This window comes from Panthera onca, chromosome B2 (genome assembly GCF_046562875.1).
Source record: "Panthera onca isolate mPanOnc1 chromosome B2, mPanOnc1 haplotype 2, whole genome shotgun sequence".
Lineage (NCBI taxonomy): Eukaryota > Metazoa > Chordata > Mammalia > Carnivora > Felidae > Panthera > Panthera onca.
In genome coordinates, this window is record NC_138343.1 from 139123582 (window position 1) to 139142512 (window position 18931).

Below are 18931 nucleotides of genomic sequence, written 5' to 3' on the forward strand. Positions count from 1 at the left end.
ATAAATAAATGTTAGTTATCCAAAAAGTGGTAGCTATTATTGTCCCGGCTTTTATTTTGTTGTCGTTGTTGTTGTTGTTGTCGTAAAGGTCCTCTGGATGAATATAATCGCAAACAAATTTTGAAGCAATATTTGTTCTTATTGAGAAACTTCCTTAATGTGGCTTCCATGTTCTGTTTTAAGGAAATATAATTACAGAATAATTTTTCTGATTAACCATTATAAGGCGGAGGCCAGTCTTTGTCAACCATTTTTAGTCTCCAAGACTTTTTCTTTAAAAGGTCTTTAACGTTAATTATCTCATGGCTATGCTACTGCTTTGCCCTGTGAGTGAGGACTCTCCTTGTTTGTGCCTCCATTTGTTCTCGTTATAGTTCATATGACTTGTTGGACAGCCAAAATGTTCATTAATAATAAGATCATTATATAAATTATGAGCTATCCATACTTTGGGATGCTCCGAAGGCACTAAATAAAATGATAGTCAAATATCATACAAAGGGCTAGTATCCAAAATCTATAAAGAGCTCACCAAACTCCACACCAGAAAAACAAATAACCCAGTGAAGAAATGGGCAGAAAACATGAATAGACACTTCTCTAAAGAAGACATCCGGATGGCCAACAGGCACATGAAAAGATGCTCAACATCGCTCCTTATCAGGGAAATACAAATCAAAACCACACTCAGATATCACCTCATGCCAGTCAGAGTGGCCAAAATAAACAAATCAGGAGACTATAGATGCTGGCGAGGATGTGGAGAAACGGGAACCCTCTTGCACTGTTGGTGGGAATGCAAATTGGCGCAGCCACTCTGGAAAACAGTGTGGAGGTTCCTCAAAAAAATAAAAATAGACCTACCCTATGACCCAGCAATAGCACTGCTAGGAATTTACCCAAGGGATACGGGAGTACTGATGCATAGGGGCACTTGTACCCCAATGTTTATAGCAGCACTCTCAACAATAGCCAAATTATGGAAAGGGCCTAAATGTCCATCAACTGATGAATGGATAAAGAAATTGTGGTTTATATACACAATGGAGTACTACGTGGCAATGAGAAAGAATGAAATATGGCCTTTTGTAGCAACGTGGATGGAACTGGAGAGTGTGATGCTAAGTGAAATAAGCCATACAGAGAAAGACAGATATCATGTGGTTTCACTCTTATGTGGATCCTGAGAAACTTAACAGAAACCCATGGGGGAGGGGAAGGAAAAAAAAAAAAGAGGTTAGAGTGGAAGAGAGCCAAAGTGTAAGAGATTCTTAAAAACTGAGATCAAACTGAGGGTTGATGGGGGGTCAGAGGGCGGGGAGGGTGGGTGATGGTTATTGAGGAGGGCACCTTTTGGGATGAGCACTGGGTGTTGTATGGAAACCAATTTGACAATAAACTTCAGATATTGAAAAAAAATGATAGTCAATCACTAGGTATTGACGCTGAAGGCACGCTGAGCCATGTTATATAAAGGGAAAAAACAACAAAACAAAGTGCACATCTCTCTGTCTCTCCCTACCCACATCTCTGTTTACGTATGAATAAAACAACACCGTGATATGCACATGGGTGGGTGTGCGTGTGCAGATGCATGGAGAAGCAAGGGAATGAGACACACCCCCATGTTTAATGGTGAACCCCTTAGAGAACAAAGTGGTGGTGGTGGTTACTTTGGGGAGGAAGGCCAATGGAGGGAGATTTTTGACTATTTTATTTGAATATTTTACAAGGACATTATACTCTCGTATGGCTTGTGTGGTTAATAAACCACAATATCAAAACTATTAATACTAGTCACTATCCCACAGGGCAAGGGTGAGTCCTGATAGGGGACTGAAGTCTTTTATGGCTGTCTAGGGAACAATGGGGGGGGGGCACGGGTGTTTTCTGGAGAGGTAAACGTGGCCTCGTGTGTCCCAGTTCAATTTATTACAGCACTGTGAGTGGTTAGCAGAGGTGATCAATTCCAGGAGTGGCCAGAGCTCCAGTGTGAGGAAAAGGGAAAGCAAATAATTTCTCAAACTAAACAGATTAAATTAAGTGCATTTTTCATTCATTAGAAAAGAGAGCAGGCCCTCCTTTGTTTTATTAATATATTTAAGTAGAGTATGGATTTTTGTCTTTCTTGGCCGCCTTGCCTGTTCCCACTGGCCCATGCTGTCTTTTTATTTGAATTATCTGTTTATTATATTAGGTTAAGAACCCAAGGCCATCTTGCATGGGACACACTATAAATACCCATTATCATGGTTATGTATTATTGAGGCGATGAAGGAAGACAATTTATGAAGAAATGAGATTATCTCAGTTTTTTGGTAATCTATCTTATTATAGTCTGAAGATTACATATGCAGTTAAGAAAATGAACCAAATCTTCCAGTTGGCCGTGCTCTCAGCCCTGTCTACACGGCCATGACATTAGGGAAACTAAAATGTATAAGCCAATATATTGATGCCCGCAATCCCCCCTTCCCCATTTGTACACACCTATTTCATTCATCATTTTGACAGTTTGCACAAGCAAACTGTCCTAATTTTTTTCAAAAGCTCTCTTCACAAATCGAGTGCGATGTGGAATTAATCATCCCGTTAGGCAGGCGTTGGAGGACATTCGTTGCCAGGGGGTATTTACACGCCCAGCACTCAGCTTCCCTCAAGTTGTATCAGGGACTCCTCAACCACCCACACCTCCTCCCCTCATCCCGAAGATGTGTCCTGTGCCTTCCACCAAGTGAAGTTTGACTCCTACTCCTGTGTTGAAAACACCTCTTTTCACATATTACAGCCTTTCCCCATTTCTTTCCCCCCTGGCAAGCCATCATTCTACTTACTGTTACTTTGCCTTCTTGGGAAATTTCCTCCCAACTCCTTCTCCCCCTCCTCCCCACCATCTTTAAAAATAAAAGATAGTTAGAAAGAAAATTTAAAATCCCGGCTTCAAATAGAAAACGCTACACACGATCCTAAAGAAGCAGCAGGCGTCCTATTGGCTATTCTCCTGCATTTAACTTAGAAGTTTTCTAGAATAACGTGGCAGAGGAGAAGGGTGAAGAGATCACAGTTCGCAATGGTTAACAACCAACAAAACTTTCGGTTTTGTTATTACTGTAGATTTGCAACGTCAGGCTTGCATGTAAAAATGTATGCCTTTATGCCAACCGGTCTTTTATACAGGGAGGAGGAAATCCCATCTCATTGCAGTTAACCATCTAGGCTTAACATTCCAGCTCAGAACCCCTATGCTGCATTTTCCCCTTTCCTTACTACAGAAGAGAACAATCTGAAAACTCTAGTCCAGATCTATAATTGTGAGGACGCTGTTAGATAAATATGTACCGCTGTGCTCCCCTGCACTTAAAAATTATATAGATGCTGACAGTTTCATGGAAAGGGTATTTATACTTCAAAAACATGTAGGCGGCCCTGACAAATATTAGTTACATAAGCCTAATGATAGTTGTACTCAAACAAGCACAGAGTGGCTTTAAAACAGAAAAACTTCTTTAAACTTCTGCTACATGTAGACTCTAACTTAAGCATAAGGATCTTAAGCATAATTTGCAGCCTAAACTTTCAATAGCATGAAATCTCACCTCTTGCATAAAAGAGCCTTGATGTGGAAATTGGAAACACACGGTCCGATCCTGATTCAGCGGTTAACCAGCTGGGGGACTTCAGACAAATCATTTCCTCATTTCCCAGTCTAAGTACAGACTCTGACCTTTCATGGTCATATGCAAAGCTGGGAAGTTAAGACCTCTCAAGTTATTTTGTGATTCTATGCTTTTAGCTTTCTTCTGCCATATACCATTATTCTGACCTTTATTTTTGGTGGACTCTTGCCCCAATATTGCCCCCAGTTTCTGTAAGTTATAAAAACATCTTTTTTTATTTCCAATCCTTTGGCTTCTGTTTTTTTTTTTTTGTTGTTTTGGTTTTTTTTGGGGTTTTTTTTTGGATGGAGACCAATGACCCTGTTTTATAGCTTTGTGGTAACTGCTTAACCCTCCCGCTGAAACAGCCTTGAGAAACCCCAAACACAGAGCCCAGAAATAACAATGAAATAGTGAAGGAGGAGGTGGTGTCAGGATTTTGTGGGTTCTTATAAAAATTTTTCCTATTTGTAGTAAAATAATTGAAACATATTATTTGAATTATAACATTACTGAACAGATAGCTTTTTTGGTTAAATAAACATGACTTAATCTTCGTAAACTAGGATTTTATCAAAAATGGCATAGAAGCCATTTGTTCATTCGTTTTGGCATGGAGACATTTATTCACTAGGTGATTTATTAAAAAATTATAGCGTGTGTGTGTGTGTGTGTGTTTGTGTATCTCATTATGCATATCCAAAGAAGTCGCACTCAAGGAGCTCAGAATCAGGGGAAATGAGATCCTTTGTGAACATGACATAAAAGCATAAGGCTAATGAATATTGAGAGAAGGGTGGGGTGCTCTAAGTCTGGTGTGAGGAAAGTGAGAGGCATGTCACGTCTGTATCCAAGGGCCGGGCACGTAGTAGGTGCTGAATAGTTATTCACTGAGCGAATAAGTCAACGGAAGTCAGGCCCACCATCACCATCTTCATGTGAAATATAACATGACCTTTAGTGTTGGGAAAACCATGAAGGAAGAAGCTGCCTGTATGGGTGAGTTTTACCTGGGAGACAGCAAGAGGAAAGAGAAAGCTTAGGGGATTGAGAAATCCTCATAAACCATAACAAAGCATTGTTGTGAGGCCCAGATAAATAGAAAAGTAGCTGTTTCACTTGTTTTGTACCATAGACTGAATGTCTGCGTCCCCCCAAAATTCATATTTTGAAACCTAATCCCCGAAAGCGATAATATTGGGAAGTTGGGTATTTTGGAGGTGATGTGTTTATCCAGGAGGAACCCTCAGGAGTGAGACCAGTGCCCTTATGAAAAGGACTCCAGACTTCTAGACTTCTGTGTCTATTTTTTTCCTCACTGAGTCGAGAACTGCGAGACAACAAATCGGACTCTCGCTGATGAAAAAAGAAGAAAGGACTACAAAAAGCTCCCTCACCCCCTTCTGCCAGGGTGCCAGGGAAGCTATAGGCTAGAAGACCGCCATCTGTAAACCAGAAAGCAGGCTCTCATCAGACACCGCATCAGCCAGTCCGTTGACCTTGAACTTCCCAGCAGCTGGAAATGTGCGAAATACGTTTCTGTTGGTATCGTGGGATAGGAGCCCCAACAGACTAAGACACTCTGTTGGAACTTACTGTGGCAGAGAGGAGAGGCGATGGGCTTTAGCAAAAGAAGAGTCTGGATTTGGACTCTCCTTCTACTATTTCCCAGCTCTCTGTGCTTTGGGTTCCTCAGGACTAAACTGAGGATGTCACTTATCTGAAAGAGCAATGATGTCAATTTGATAATACAAGCTATCGTTCCTATTAGCTTTGTGATCAGCTTCGATTTTCTCATCTGTAAATGGGAATAAAAATGATAAGTTCCTTAAAAAGATGATGTGAGATAGTATGTGTAAAACGCCTAACTTCCCACCTGCCAGGTAGTCAAGGCTTGATGGGTCTAAGCTATTAGTAGTAGAAGCCACATCTTTGGCAGTGATAATGAACTTTTATATCATTCTGTACACATATACGTTACATTCTTCACACATTACATTATTTCCTTGTCTTCTTTGGTATTAAAACTCCCCGTTGGAGATGGGCCCTTATTTCTCCATTTCGCAGATCAGGAAACCCAGTCAGAGAGGTGACTTGAGTCACTCAAGGTGATGCATTTAGTGAGGGTGCAGTGAGGCTGGGGCGGATTCTCTGGCCAGGAGTCCCACAGTCTGCCTATAACACAATGGTGGCAGTCATATCTACCATATGTTGGTCATGTCATGGAAAGAGCCAGATGGATCTAATCGGAATCCTGATTCTGCCTTTTACTACCCATTTATTTTTAGGGAACACACGTTGGTTTCTCTAACCTTCAGCTTCCTTATCTGGAAAACAAGCTTGGTATTATCTACTTTATAAAGTTGTTGGGAAGGTTATAACCATCCAATGAGAAAGTGTAGGTCAAGCACCTGTCATTGGAAACTCACGAAATGATAGCGAATTCTATTCTTATTTCTTAGTTGGGAAAGCCCCAACTTTAGAGCTCTTCTAGTCTCATACTGCCCCAGTGCTTTGAAGAATGCTCTTGCTCAATAAATGCTAGGTGGAGAAGGTTTCCATGGCTAACTAAGCCTGACAAAAGTGGGTGAAACAAAACCGAATGAGGTTCTCTTCTATAGAACTTATTTAATAGGGCAAGAAATGATGTGAATCTCCTAGAATGAGATTTGTAGCACTTTAAGTTCTTATGACCACAGAGTTCTCTTTTGTGGGCCATATCATAAGACTAATGTTCATATCCAACTATGTTAGACAGACATGCTAATCAAATTAAGTGAGTTCCTTTGACAGGTGGGAAAGTGTAGCCAAAGTGTGAACCAGACAACTGACAGAATCAGGACCGGAACCGGGCTCGCTTAATATCCCGAGTCCTCCTGAATTGACACCCCCCGGCGTCAACATGGCTCCCTTTCTCCTGCTGTTCTGGTGTCTACGGCTGGGCCTCGGAGGGTTAAAGTACGGACAGTCTCTGGGCAGGACAAAGGAAGGAAGGTAACCATGGAGGTGTCTAGTCAGAGAACACATCAGACATGACAAAAGAGATTCTGAGCTTGGCGATATCAAGTAAGCAGGCCAGTGAGTTCCAACCGTGGCATTCTTGTTAAGGCTACGAGTGCACGAAAGGAAGATGTTGAATTGCATCCTGCAACCATAGTATCAGGCCAAAGAGACTAAGGGAAAGGCCTCCTGTTAATATCACTAACTGTCGCCCAGTCACAAAGCCATTTGCAGCCTGTCCATATTTTACTGACATGAGCAATTACATGTCCTGTAATGGCAACGAAGCAATAAAATTTATGTCTTGTCATCTTTAACAAGATTAGACATAACCCTTCTCATAAATGTAATACCGAATGGAGATTTTTAAGAACATAAGTATAGTTAAGGATCCTTGAATTTATCCCTCATAGTTAATTAAAATCCTCCCCAGGAATTGGCAGATGATAGATAGAAGGATGTGGAACCTCTTAATCCACGTTAAGTGTGAACTCATGATTTTTTCCATACCTTGCTCAGCTTCAGCTGGGTGTGCGACTCACATTTGTACCATATGGATTTCAGGAGAGAGGCGAAGGGAGTGACCCCTATTCCTGCAGCAACGCACACGCTCACTGGGTAGTGAAACACGTCCGTCAGTGCGGTTCCAAACGGCCCGTCCACCGCCAGCCTGCAATCACAGAATGTGGCCTCGGTGACGTTCAGCCGCGACGCTCTCGAAAACAAAGCCACCCTCAAGCACGGCTCTTTGCAGGATGTTTGTAAATGGGTGCAGGGGGGTTGGCTCTGAGCTTGAGAATGTCCTGTCTGGAGAGCCTAGACTTAACATGAGGAACTGGGGGCCTGGACTCACGGGGGGACGACCAGACAGGCCAGCCCAGGTGCATTCATGGTAGGGCAAAGCCTGACTTTTCTGGCTTGAGCCCACTCCTCTTCCACGTGGGCTGCTCTTCTTACAATTTCTAGAAGCTTGTTTTGGCCCTGGTAGAAGAGGCCCTCTCTTCTCCTCGCCTCGCCTCGCCTCTCCTCTCCCCTCCCCTTCCCTCCCCTTCCCTCCTCTCCTTTCTTCCACCATCAAAGGAATAAAGCAGAAGGTGGTTTAGAAGGCTTATGTGTCCTTTTGCTAACATGCTTCTTCTCTATTTTTACTTATTCAGTCCCACATCTTAGTGCGTTCATATCATTTTCATCTAATAGAAGCCATTCATTTGGAATAAGTATAACTTTGAGATCATTTGTCAGGTATGTGGAACTTCTAAAACTTGTTGTTTCAGATTACGTGAGCTCAAAATCTGTGATGATCAGGCCGGGAACGGCACTGCCGTTTTGTCTTTGCTTAGCAAGTTTTTCTTGGTAAGGATGAAGCATATTTATTGAATAAATACGATTGTCTTTAACATGGTCCAGAAGAGACTGGTCCCCGGATTCGACTCCATTTCTCAACACCAGTTCTCCACACTGGCTTTTCTTTCCTTCCCCAAAATACACAGTACCCCCCTTCTGCCACAGGGCCTTTGCATGTGATAATCCAAGTAATCACTAGGAATACTGGGTCCCAATTCCTCCCCTCTCCCTGTCTTGGTTCATAGCTACCCTTTCATTAGGTCTTCTCTCAATCATCATTTCCCTGGGGGAGCTTCGTGGATCCTTTGCACTAAGGCTAAATCCCCTCTTATATACTTTATAGCCCCATGTACCCCTCCTCTGTAGTCTGCATCACTGTTGTAGTTTTACAGTTTTTTGGGTGTGTGCGCGTGATTTGATTTGTGTCTCTCTTGATCACGAGACAACAAGTTCTCCAGAGGGAGGGGCCGGGTCTGTCTTTGCTCACCACTGCGTCCCAAAGCCTGGCATGCTCTGTGGCATGGAGCCGTTCAGTAACAATTTGTTGAATAAATTGTAAAGGGAATGTTTAAAATATTTCAGTCAGCAGAATGTATTAAATAACCTCAACTATTCCAAAAGCACACATTTACATATGAACAGAGATATGCTAATTAAAAGGCTTCTAAGTTATTCATAACCATTCCCTAAGGGGTGTCTGTAGAAGGCACCCGAGGTTGGCCCATTTGGGCTTACTTTGTGTTCATGAAAGTTCAATTGGGTTTTATTTTTAAATATTCCATATGCCAGACCTCCTAATAATTCAAATTAACTCTCTTCAAGTTAATCTTAATTAATAAGGCTTTATTACATATTGATTTATGGAAATGGAAGAATAAAAATAAAAGGTCATTAACCAGAAAGGGTTAGTATCTCAGCCCACTGTAGATTATTTTATAAATAATTAGATAAGGGGAATTGAGAGAGAAAAAATGAAACTGTCCAAGGATTAAAATGTCTTACCGTTAATTGTTTTTATAATTAGTTGTATTTGGGACTTCTCTGACACTGATTTGAAAAGATAACAATTAAACCCAAAGAAGAATTGTGTCACATAATCCACAGAAATACACAATAGATAAATTTCCTCATAATCAGAATTGTGCATCTAAGCTGGAAGAGGCAGGAGAAAATATTTAGTCCAACTGCCCTGATAATATAGTCATCCTTCCTTCCACCACCCCGACAGCTGATCGCATTCTGCTGTTAACTTGCGGGGGGCGGAGGGGGGCAGTTCAAAGCAACAGACAGTTTTTCGCACGTCTCACCAACCTCTGTCTTCTGACCACACTCCCGAGAAACGCGCACCAGCTCTCTTCCCTTTCTTGTCTCAGGCCTTTCAATGGTTGATGGTAGCTATCGTGACGCCCTGATTGTTCTTTTCTGGACAAAAACGTCTCCATTTCTGGAGACCTCTCGCAATCCTGAATCGACTCTCTTTGCCCAAATTCTTGGTCATCGAGTTCACCCAGCTACTTCCTCTTCGATCTGGATCCAGAGTTTAAGGATGCCGCTTGGAAAACGATGAGCCTTTCTGGCATCCACACCGTGCGGTGCCTTGTTGCTCTGGTCCGAGGCACACCCACCCGCCTCATCGACCTCCACCCTCGACTCTCTGAACCCATGGCCTTTGCTCATAGACACGTTCTCCCTGTGGTCATTGCTGTCATGGACATCTCTGCGGTCAGTGACCTTTCATAGTTTGCTAATAAAAATAGCCAGCCTTTTTTTTTTTTTTTTTTTTTTTTTTTACTATGTGTCATGTTAAGGGCTTTTAAAGGACTATCACCTTTAAACCTAAACAAACTCTTAGGTACTACGATTATCATCTTTATTTTACAGATGGGGAAACCGAGGCACACAGTGACATGTACTCTCTAAGAGCATATGCAAAACTGGGCTTTGAACCCAGGCTGTCAGAACTGAAATCCTTAGCTCTAGGAAGCAGGTTAGTCACTGAAATCTCTACAATCAACTCTGAGGAATTCCTTCGTTTTACCTCAGAAGGCAAAGTGCTTTAAAATAGCTCCTATTCTCTTCCCTTTTCCTGGGCACAGAATAAAGAAGTTTCCCAGCTCTCTGTCTAGGTTTGCTTCTTGCCTGGGCCTCACAGATTCCTCGGGCTGGTTTAAATCCTTTCTGGGGATGCCTGGGTTGCTCAGTCCATTAAGCGTCCGACTTCGGCTCAGGTCATGATCTCACGGTCCGTGGGTTCGAGCCCCACGTCGGGCTCTGTGCCGACAGCTCGGAGCCTGGAGCCTGCTTCGGATTCTGTGTCTCCCTCTCTCTCTGCTTCTCCCCTGCTCATGCTCTGCCTCTCTCTCTCTCAAAAATAAATAAACATTAAGAGAAAATTTAAAAAATGTAATGATCAGGTCATGATCTCACAGTTCATGGGTTCCGGCCCCAAGTGGGCTCCATGCTGACAGTGCAGAGCCTGCTTGGGATCCTCTGTCTTTACCCCTCTCTCTCTATCACTTCCCCACTCTCTCTCTCAAAATAAATAAACAAACTTTAAAAAATCCTTCCTGGGTCCAAAGCAGTGAAAAATTATACTTCTCCCTCCCATGTGTTTGATTCAATTCAAAGACGAAATAACGTTAATAGATAAAATCGAACAAGGAAGTCCAGTAAAATTCTGATTCTTCATATATCGAAGAGTTAGACAAATATGCCTACGCGTGTATAGAGGCAGAGATCAGTGAGTTTAACAAATGAAGGTTAATTGCACTGTTTCCAACAACTCGTTTTTATTCCTTCAATAAATATTCATTGAGTACCAACTAAGAGTTAGGGCCTATTCTAGGCACTGCACGCAACAAAGTGAGCCAAATGGATAATGTCCCTTTTCTTATGGAATTTCCATTCTAGCGTGGGAAGATACCTGGTAAACAGATAAACGAGCAGATATTTCGTGTGTCAGGTGGTTGATAAGTACCATGTAGAAGAATGAAGCAGGGCACGGGACAAAGTGGTTATTGAGCTTCAGTTGGGGGTCATTGTCTCAGACGGGGCAGGAAGGAAACACCTCACTAGGAGACATTTGAACAAATGCCTGGGGGAAGTAAGGGAGCAGCCAAGCAGAGATCTGGGGAAGAGTGCTCCAGATGGAGGGGATAGAAGTGGTAAAGGTGATTAGAAGAGAAAAACAAGAAGGAAGCCTGGAAAAACGGCTGAGTGCAAGGTGGTGGTGGTGGGGGCTGTGGGGGGAGGCAGGAGGTGGGGCCGAGAAGCCCAGGGAGACCTGGGGGGGGGGTGGGGGAGAGGACATATCATGTTGGGCCTTGAGCTGACGATGCACTCCACAGATAGAAGGCATATTGACTACCGAGAAACATGACTGAGTTCTTGTTGGGGTATTGGCTGAAATGCCAGCTGGTGGGCGAAAGGGAAGGTTGGTTGATAGACCAGGCAACTGTATACACTAACAGCAGAGGCCAGGCTAGAGACAGGATGAAAGCACTGATCTGGGCAACACCAAAAGGAGGGCAGGGACGTTCTGTGTGTCTAGTTTTACTCCCAATTTTAGGCCTTTGCACTGCATTCTGAATCTTACAATTCTGCTACATTGCTTCCTTTCCATGATTAAAAAAGAGAAGGTCTTAAATGGAGTAGTAGTTAGGTACTGTCAGCTGATTTGTCTCCAGAGATGATGCTTATACAGTCAAGCCTTGGATGGCGAGTAACTCGTTGGGTGAGTGTTTCACAAGATACACAAACATTTCTAGTTTGATAAGCTAGTGATGTCTTGCAGTATGAACAGTATGTGACACTGCATGTCACATGATCACAACTGAGCTAATAGGTCTTGTGTCTCTCTCTCTCTCTTCACAACGATTTTGGGTGATCGTCTCCCATGCTCAGGGGCTCGGTCTCAGGCTGTGGTGTTTGGCAGAAATCCTTGATGTTTCAGAACATTGGACAGTGCCCACAACTGGCACTGGGGTATTTTTTGTCACTTCAGAGTCCCTATGGACAGTCCTTTGCTTTTCCATGCCAGGGTAAGCTTAGGAACGCTTTGCTTCATTGTAGGTCATTGGGTAGGTTCTTTGTTAAAGTTGCGTGAAAAGAAAAGGATCCCATTGAGCCAACAGATAGCAGTGATTCCCTTAGTGATAATGAAAGTCGTCCTACACAACGACCCTCCTCTCTCTTGTCTCCCTCACACCAGCCACGGAGGTTTTCAAAGGTACGTACAGGTTAATCTGTTTATTATTTTTTTTAATATTGCGTGTTTTCTTTGTTATTTCGTATTATGTTACAGTATCGGAATCATTTTTACATGAATATTTTTGGGTTGTGGAACCCGAATAATTGGGTTGGGTTTCCATCATTTCTTATGGGGAAATTCGCTTTGATATACCCGTGCTTTGGATTATAAGCATGTTCCGGAACGAATTGTGCTCGCAGACCGAGGTTTTACCGTACTTGGTTTGTTATCACACCATTCTTCGGTTCCAGGCTTTGAAATGAAGGCATGTGACTCTTCCTACCTAGTGAACGTGACCAAGCCCAGTGCTACACGGTTACAGTTCAGTGACTCACGGGGAGGGGGGAAGAGGGACAATTGGCTAAATAGGTTCTGAGCCTTACGTTTATTCTAGTGCCTAGTTTGCCACCTGTAAATATTTGTTAAAATAAATGAGCTGAAGCATCCCTATTGGGTCCAGGTATTCGTTAATTTCTTCATTACGTATTTACTATGTACCCAACACATATCAGACACTGTGCCAGGCATCGGACATATAGGCAGGGACAGACAATGCCCTGCCCTCCGAAAGTCCCATCCTAAGTGCGTCCTGACAGCATTCGCCACCTAGTTTCTTATGCTAGTGGCTACTGCTTGGTGGTTCCTGACACCATCCAAGGATGGCAGAGGCAGGAATCTCTCTCTCTTTTTTTTCTTTTTTTTAGTTTTAAAAATGTCTTTAATGTTTATTTATTTTTGAGAGAGAGAGAGAGAGCAGGGGAGGGGCAGAGAGAGGGGAAGACACAGAATCCGAAGCACGCTCCAGGCTCTGAGCGACCGGTCAGCATAGAGCCCGATGCCGGGCTCGAACTCACAAGCCATGAGATGACGGCCTGAGCTGAAGTCAGACACTTGACCTACTGAACTACCCAGGCGCCCTGAGAAGAGGGAATCTTTTGATGCGTCTTTTGAAATGTCAAATTCTTCCAACCGTTTTTCTCAACATTTTTTGTGTGTGTCCCTGTTTTTCGGGGGCCTTAAACGTGGGTTTTGCCTACTTATTGGGTAATCCTGCCGTAAGAGTGGGAATCGACTTTAAGCCATTGTTTGCTAACGGAGGCCAAGGCCTGGTAATTTACGGTGGGACTTCGGTCTGGTGCCCAGGCCTGTCTGAATAGGCTGTCATTGTGGGTTGAATTGTGTCTCCCAGCTGATATGTTGAAGTTCTAACCTCGGTGCCTTAGAACGTGACCTTATTTGGAAACAGGGTTGTTGCAGATGTAATTAATCAAGTTAAGATGAGGTCATACAGGAGGAGGGTGGGCCCTTCATCCGATATGACCAAGATTTATAAGAAGAGGCCACGGAGACACAGTCACGGAGGGAAGAACACCGTACGATGGCAAAGGCAGAGGCTGAACTGTTGGAGGCTGCAAGCCAAGGAACACCGTGCATTGCTGGCAAACCCCCAGAGGCCGGGAGGAGGCAAGGGAAGATTCTTCCCGAAGGGTTTCAGACGGAGCTTGGCCCTGCTGTCACTTAGATTCAGCCCCGGAGCCCCGAGAACTGGGAGAGAATACGTTTCTGTTGTTTTAGGCCACCCAGTTTGTGTTCCTTTGTTACCACAACCCTAGGAAATGAGTCCACGTGCTACTGGTGTTCTTTACCCTTCTCGGACCCCGCCCCCCGTGCATCTCCTTTGCAGGACAACGAACTCCTCTGCGTGCAGGTTGATGCTGATTCCATCGCCCCCCCCCCCCCCCCGGGGTCCTAGAAAATGGAGGTAGCGCCTGGGCATCTCCATATTTCTGACACACGGTGGAGGTTAATTGACACTTGTTGTATACACACACGCAGGACTGACTGAATGAAGGGGCACAACTACCTTTCTTGACTCTCAGATCACTTTGTCCTTCTGTGAACTTCCATCTGTAATTGTTTAGCACCTTCTCCAGTGGATGGGGCCCACCGGATTCATTCTGACCGTGAAGTGTCCTCCTTATGAAGACCAAAATGGCAAATATAATTTAAAGACCTCCGACTGTAAGAGCAGAAAAGTTCACAGGGCTTTCTTACTCATCACAGGCTGCATATAATTAGCCAAGGGTGGTTTTGGAGCTGAGGAAGCAAAATGCTCCTTCTTCCTGGATCGCTGCCTGCCTTTGTTGAACGTTTTTTTTGTTTTTTTTGTTTTTTTTAAAGAAATGTACTTGCCTCTACTGGAAATCTACTAAATTATACTTTTTCTATAGGTTCCCAAAGTTAAAAAACGGGTTAAAACTTGCCCTTCTAGAATAAAGATATTGCTGGGTTTGGTAAGCACGTCGATGCACTAAAATGCCTTATTTGTTCTACAATTCTAATTTGTGTGTAAAAAAGAAACGGGCTCTGACCTTGGCAAGCGCCAGGACTCCTTCCGGGCCTGTCCCCCGGCCCCAAAGGCCTTACACAGAGCTTCCGTCCAGTCTCCTGCTACCCGGATGTGCACACTGAAGAAGTTCTCCTGAGGGGCCGACGTGAGGGTGAAGGGGTGCCATTCCAGCCACGATATGGACGGGCACTGTATCAAGACGTATTGCCCCGGCGCCATTTTAAAGTTTCGCTTTTTCATGTGAAGTTCTAGAACTCCAGATGGGTGGCTCACCACCTAAATCAGAGCAAGAGAATCATTTGTTTTTTCTTCCCCCCTCAGGTTAAAGAAGAAGAGACTGGCTTTTGCTCCATCAGACGTTTTTAAATTTTGAAATCAGCTGTTTTGAGGTATAATGTACATATACCATTTGCCGTCAACTTCCAAGGATCTTGGCCATCCCTTTCATATCTGGCTGGGCAACTCTAACAAGCGTGACGTTCGTCTCCTTCGGGGTGCTGTCGGAGATGTGGGTAGCTGCACCCCGGTGCCATGTGGTGTCTGGCCTGTGACTTTAAGTCTCAAATGGCCAAGCTCTGGGTAGCACAGTTGAGCAGACCAAGAGAATAGAAGCTAGCCTATCAGTCATTGCAGTTAATTATGCCTTGAGTTCTTAAAATACTTACAGAATTATCTCCATGTTTTTAAAATGTAGGTCTGAGTTTGTTACTGTTTTCATCAATTTGTACATTTTCTCAATCTCTGGTTGATTAACCCTGTGATTTTTTTCTTTCTTTGCAAAAAAAATTTCTTAATGTTTATTTTTGAGATGTAGGAAGACAGGGCAGGAGTGGGGGAGGGGCAGAGAGAGCAGGAGACGCAGAATCCGATGCAGGCTCCAGGCTCTGAGCTGTCCGCATAGAACCTGACACAGGGCTCAAACTTGTCAACCACGAGATCATGACCTGAGCCGAAGCCGGACTCTTAATTGACTGAGCCACCCAGGTGCCCCAACCCTGTGAGTTTTTTCATTCTAGGTGGAAACCAATCTTCAAATTCACTGTGAAATGTTTTGTTTTGTTTTGTTTTAGTTGGGTCTTTTCCAATGTCCTGCTTAGGCTCTGAGTTTTAGGTGGACTCCTCTTACTGCTTTTTTTTTTTTTTTTTAAAGTTTATTTATTTATTCTGTGAGAGAGAGGCAGAGAGAGAATCCCAAGCAGGCTCCTCACTGTCAGTGACAATCCCGACGTGGGGCTTGAACTCACAAACCACGAAATCATGACCCCATCCGAAACCAAGAGTCCAATGCTTAACCTACTGAGCCACCCAGGCGCCCCTCTCAATCACTTTTTTAAGAGCCTTGCAGGGCACCTGGGTGGCTCAGTTGGTGAAGCGTCTGACTCTTGGTTTTGGCTCAGGTCATGATCTCATGGTTTGTGACATTGAGCCCCACATTGGGTTCTGTGCTGACAGATTGGAGCCTGTTTGGGATTCTCTCTCTCTCCACCTCTCTCTCTCTCTTTCTCTCTCAGAATAAATAAATAACCTTAAACAACAACAAAAAAAGAGCTTTGCAACTTGGTGCTTACCGGAAGGAAAGAACTAATTTCCCTTCCTCGATTTCCATCGTTTTCTGAAAAAAAAAAAAAATCTCTCTAGGCCCCCATGGCCTCTTTTGTGGCAGGAGATGGAGGGAACAAAATCAAACGTCTAGATCCTGTGACAGTATTTTTCCATTCGGAAGAGAATCTCACAGCATTTTAATCATTAGTTCTGTTTCCCATCTCCCTACTGATATTTGTTCTGATTCTGCTGTTAAATTGTCTCCCTAGTAACGGCTCTAGTGGATTTCCAGAAGTTTTACTGTCTGGCTTTTGACGTAGCCTGATATCCTTTGGTGCTTAACTTAAAAGCAGCAACACAGAAAGAGCTTAAAACAGAAATATGAAGCAATTTCTATGCATCTGTTTTCATGAAGACAGTTAAGGAGATAGAGGACTCTGTTAATATTGTATTAGCAATATAGGTTTGGTTAGCACAGCATTTCTTCTTGGAGGTTGAAAACACCGGGGGCAGGGTACTTGGTACTTTTCAGTCTCCTACACAGGTACCTAGTCTAGGTACTCACATCTTCCTCCAGCACCTGGCAAAACTGGAGAGCTGTGCAGAAGGGTGCAAATTTGCAAAAAATCCCAGAGCCCTCACTCACTAGGTGGGGCTCCGTGTTATACTTCCACTTTGAACCTGAGGGTGATTGTTCCCCGATCTTCTGCCAGTAGCCCCAAGTGGGAGTGTGTGCCCTTGAAAATGTAGGTCTATTATTTGTGTGCTTGCAAAATTCCCGACTTCGTGTGCTGAAGGGAGTGATTGTACTGTAAGTTACCATGACCAACGTAAAGCTTAGTCCCCCTGCCGGTTCCCACCCCCCCCCCCCCCCCCCCCCGCCGACCCAAGTCCCCTAGTGAGAAACTGAAAGAAAGAGAAAAAGAGATGATTTCTATGCTGCACCGTAAACCTTTATCAGAATTCTGTGTACCAGTCTGGAGCCCTGATCCCTGTCCCCAGTAAAATTAGTCACACTAAAAGATGCACAGGATACAAGCAATTATTAGAACAGAAGATGGGCCTCTAAATTACAGGCAGTTCTGCAATAAAAATGGCAAATTAAAAACTTGGGCTAATAAAAAATTTTCATCTACACTCAGGCTTTTATTCAGACATAAAGCTACATGCATACCTTGGTAATGACAACTTCTTGTCGAAACCGCCAGAACCTAATTATTCTTTCACACGTATATAAGACCACAGGGCCTAAAACCCATTTCCAAGCCTGAAGAGAGTAGCAGAGAGAGAGAGAGAGAGAGAAGAAAAGGAAATGAAAATAGAATCCAAATATTTTCAATTTGAACGAAATCAATACATAACATGATGGGATTCAGACATTTTCCTTTAACTTTGGGCCAGTTATCAACAATAAAGATATCTCCTTGTATTAAATACTATAACATTCAATTATTCCTTGAAGTGTACAAGCTTATTTAAGAGATTAAACTCTTCTGTATTGGTTTTTAGGCTTACTTGATCAATGATGCCTTTATGTAATTAGAAATAATTGAATTTGCAAAGAAATAGGAAAGCAGATTGATGTTTACGTTACATATGATAGGGTCATAAATGCTCCCAACTCAGCCAAAGTCAAAGGCTTACAAAGCGATATTCCTGAGCCAACGAAGGACATGGGAAATGAAATAAAAGCATTTTGAACAGTAATTTATGGGGGCCAGCAGTGCGTCACAACGGGGGGGTCTGCCTGAAGGAGCCCCCAAATCCACAACCGTATCCACACACACCCACACAGGCATGCATATCCAGGGTTATCAGGAATAAAACGTAAAAGGAGTGTCTCAGAACTTTAAATCTAGATTTACAGAATCGGAACACAATCCGCCACTATCTTCTTGACAGTTGTGACAGTGAACATTTTAATTCTCAATAGATCCCGTCCTATGTCAACCTCTTATGAGAATCATCTGCATTATTAACGATCGGTTTGCCAGCAGGCTAGTCTTGTACCCGTGGGTGTGTATAACATACGGCGTCCTCCTCCCTTGGAAGGGACGTGACTTAAAACGGTGGAAGACTTATGCTAGGTCGGGTACCAAACAACCCCACGAGGCATATGGTTATTCTCTGTGTTTGACACAAGAGCAAACTGAGGTCCGGCAAGATGAAACAGATTTTCCGGGGTCGCAAAGGCAATCAGGTGCACCAGAAAAACCTGACCCCAGAGGGGTCTGACCGCCTGGCCTGTGTACTTGCCGTGTAATCATGCTTCTTTCTGTCTAATGCTGGCGTTGGTACTGACCCTTGTTTTACCAAACATTAGAGGCTCAGTCTTCATTAAATCTGAGGGTGTCTAGAGTTCTTTGAAGTCTAGTCCAATTCTTCATCTAAAGAAGAAGAAACCCCGAGGTTGTGGGAATGGGTACAATTGCCTGAGGAGAGAGAACCGGATCCTGGGGAGCCAGGACTGGAACTCAAGTCTTTCCTAATTCCCCTAAATTCCCTGCTTGGGATTCTAAAGGCACCACCACCTTCCTCCTAGCACACGGCCTTGGGAGTGGGAAGGATGCCTCACTCTTTTGAACTCAGGTTTGCTAGACCCTCTCTGGCTGACTCACCGTCTTTCTTGATCATTACTCTCTTACCCGTTATCCTGCTCTGTCTGTTGCGTTGACGGGTCACAAGCCCTTCAGTGTTATTTTTGCTTCTGTTATCTTTCTTGTGTTTCTATTTCTCTTTTGTTTACTGCTGGGTCTGTTTGCATGGCAGCTCTTCTCACCTACATCGGCC

The 18931-nt window shown here is 43.6% G+C and overlaps 1 protein-coding gene across 1 annotated transcript in view; it reads right to left on the bottom strand.

The window, feature by feature from the left end:
• The window catches only part of NOX3 (NADPH oxidase 3), a 61278-nt gene that overhangs the window by 20686 nt on the left and 21661 nt on the right, over nt 1-18931 (bottom strand). Inside the window, exons 8-10 of the mRNA XM_078446451.2 lie at nt 17316-17408; nt 14622-14875; nt 7167-7326 (exon numbers count right to left, since the gene is read on the bottom strand). Of these exons, the coding sequence (XP_078302577.2) occupies nt 7167-7326; nt 14622-14875; nt 17316-17408 (507 nt within the window). The remainder of the gene's footprint in view (nt 1-7166; nt 7327-14621; nt 14876-17315; nt 17409-18931) is intronic.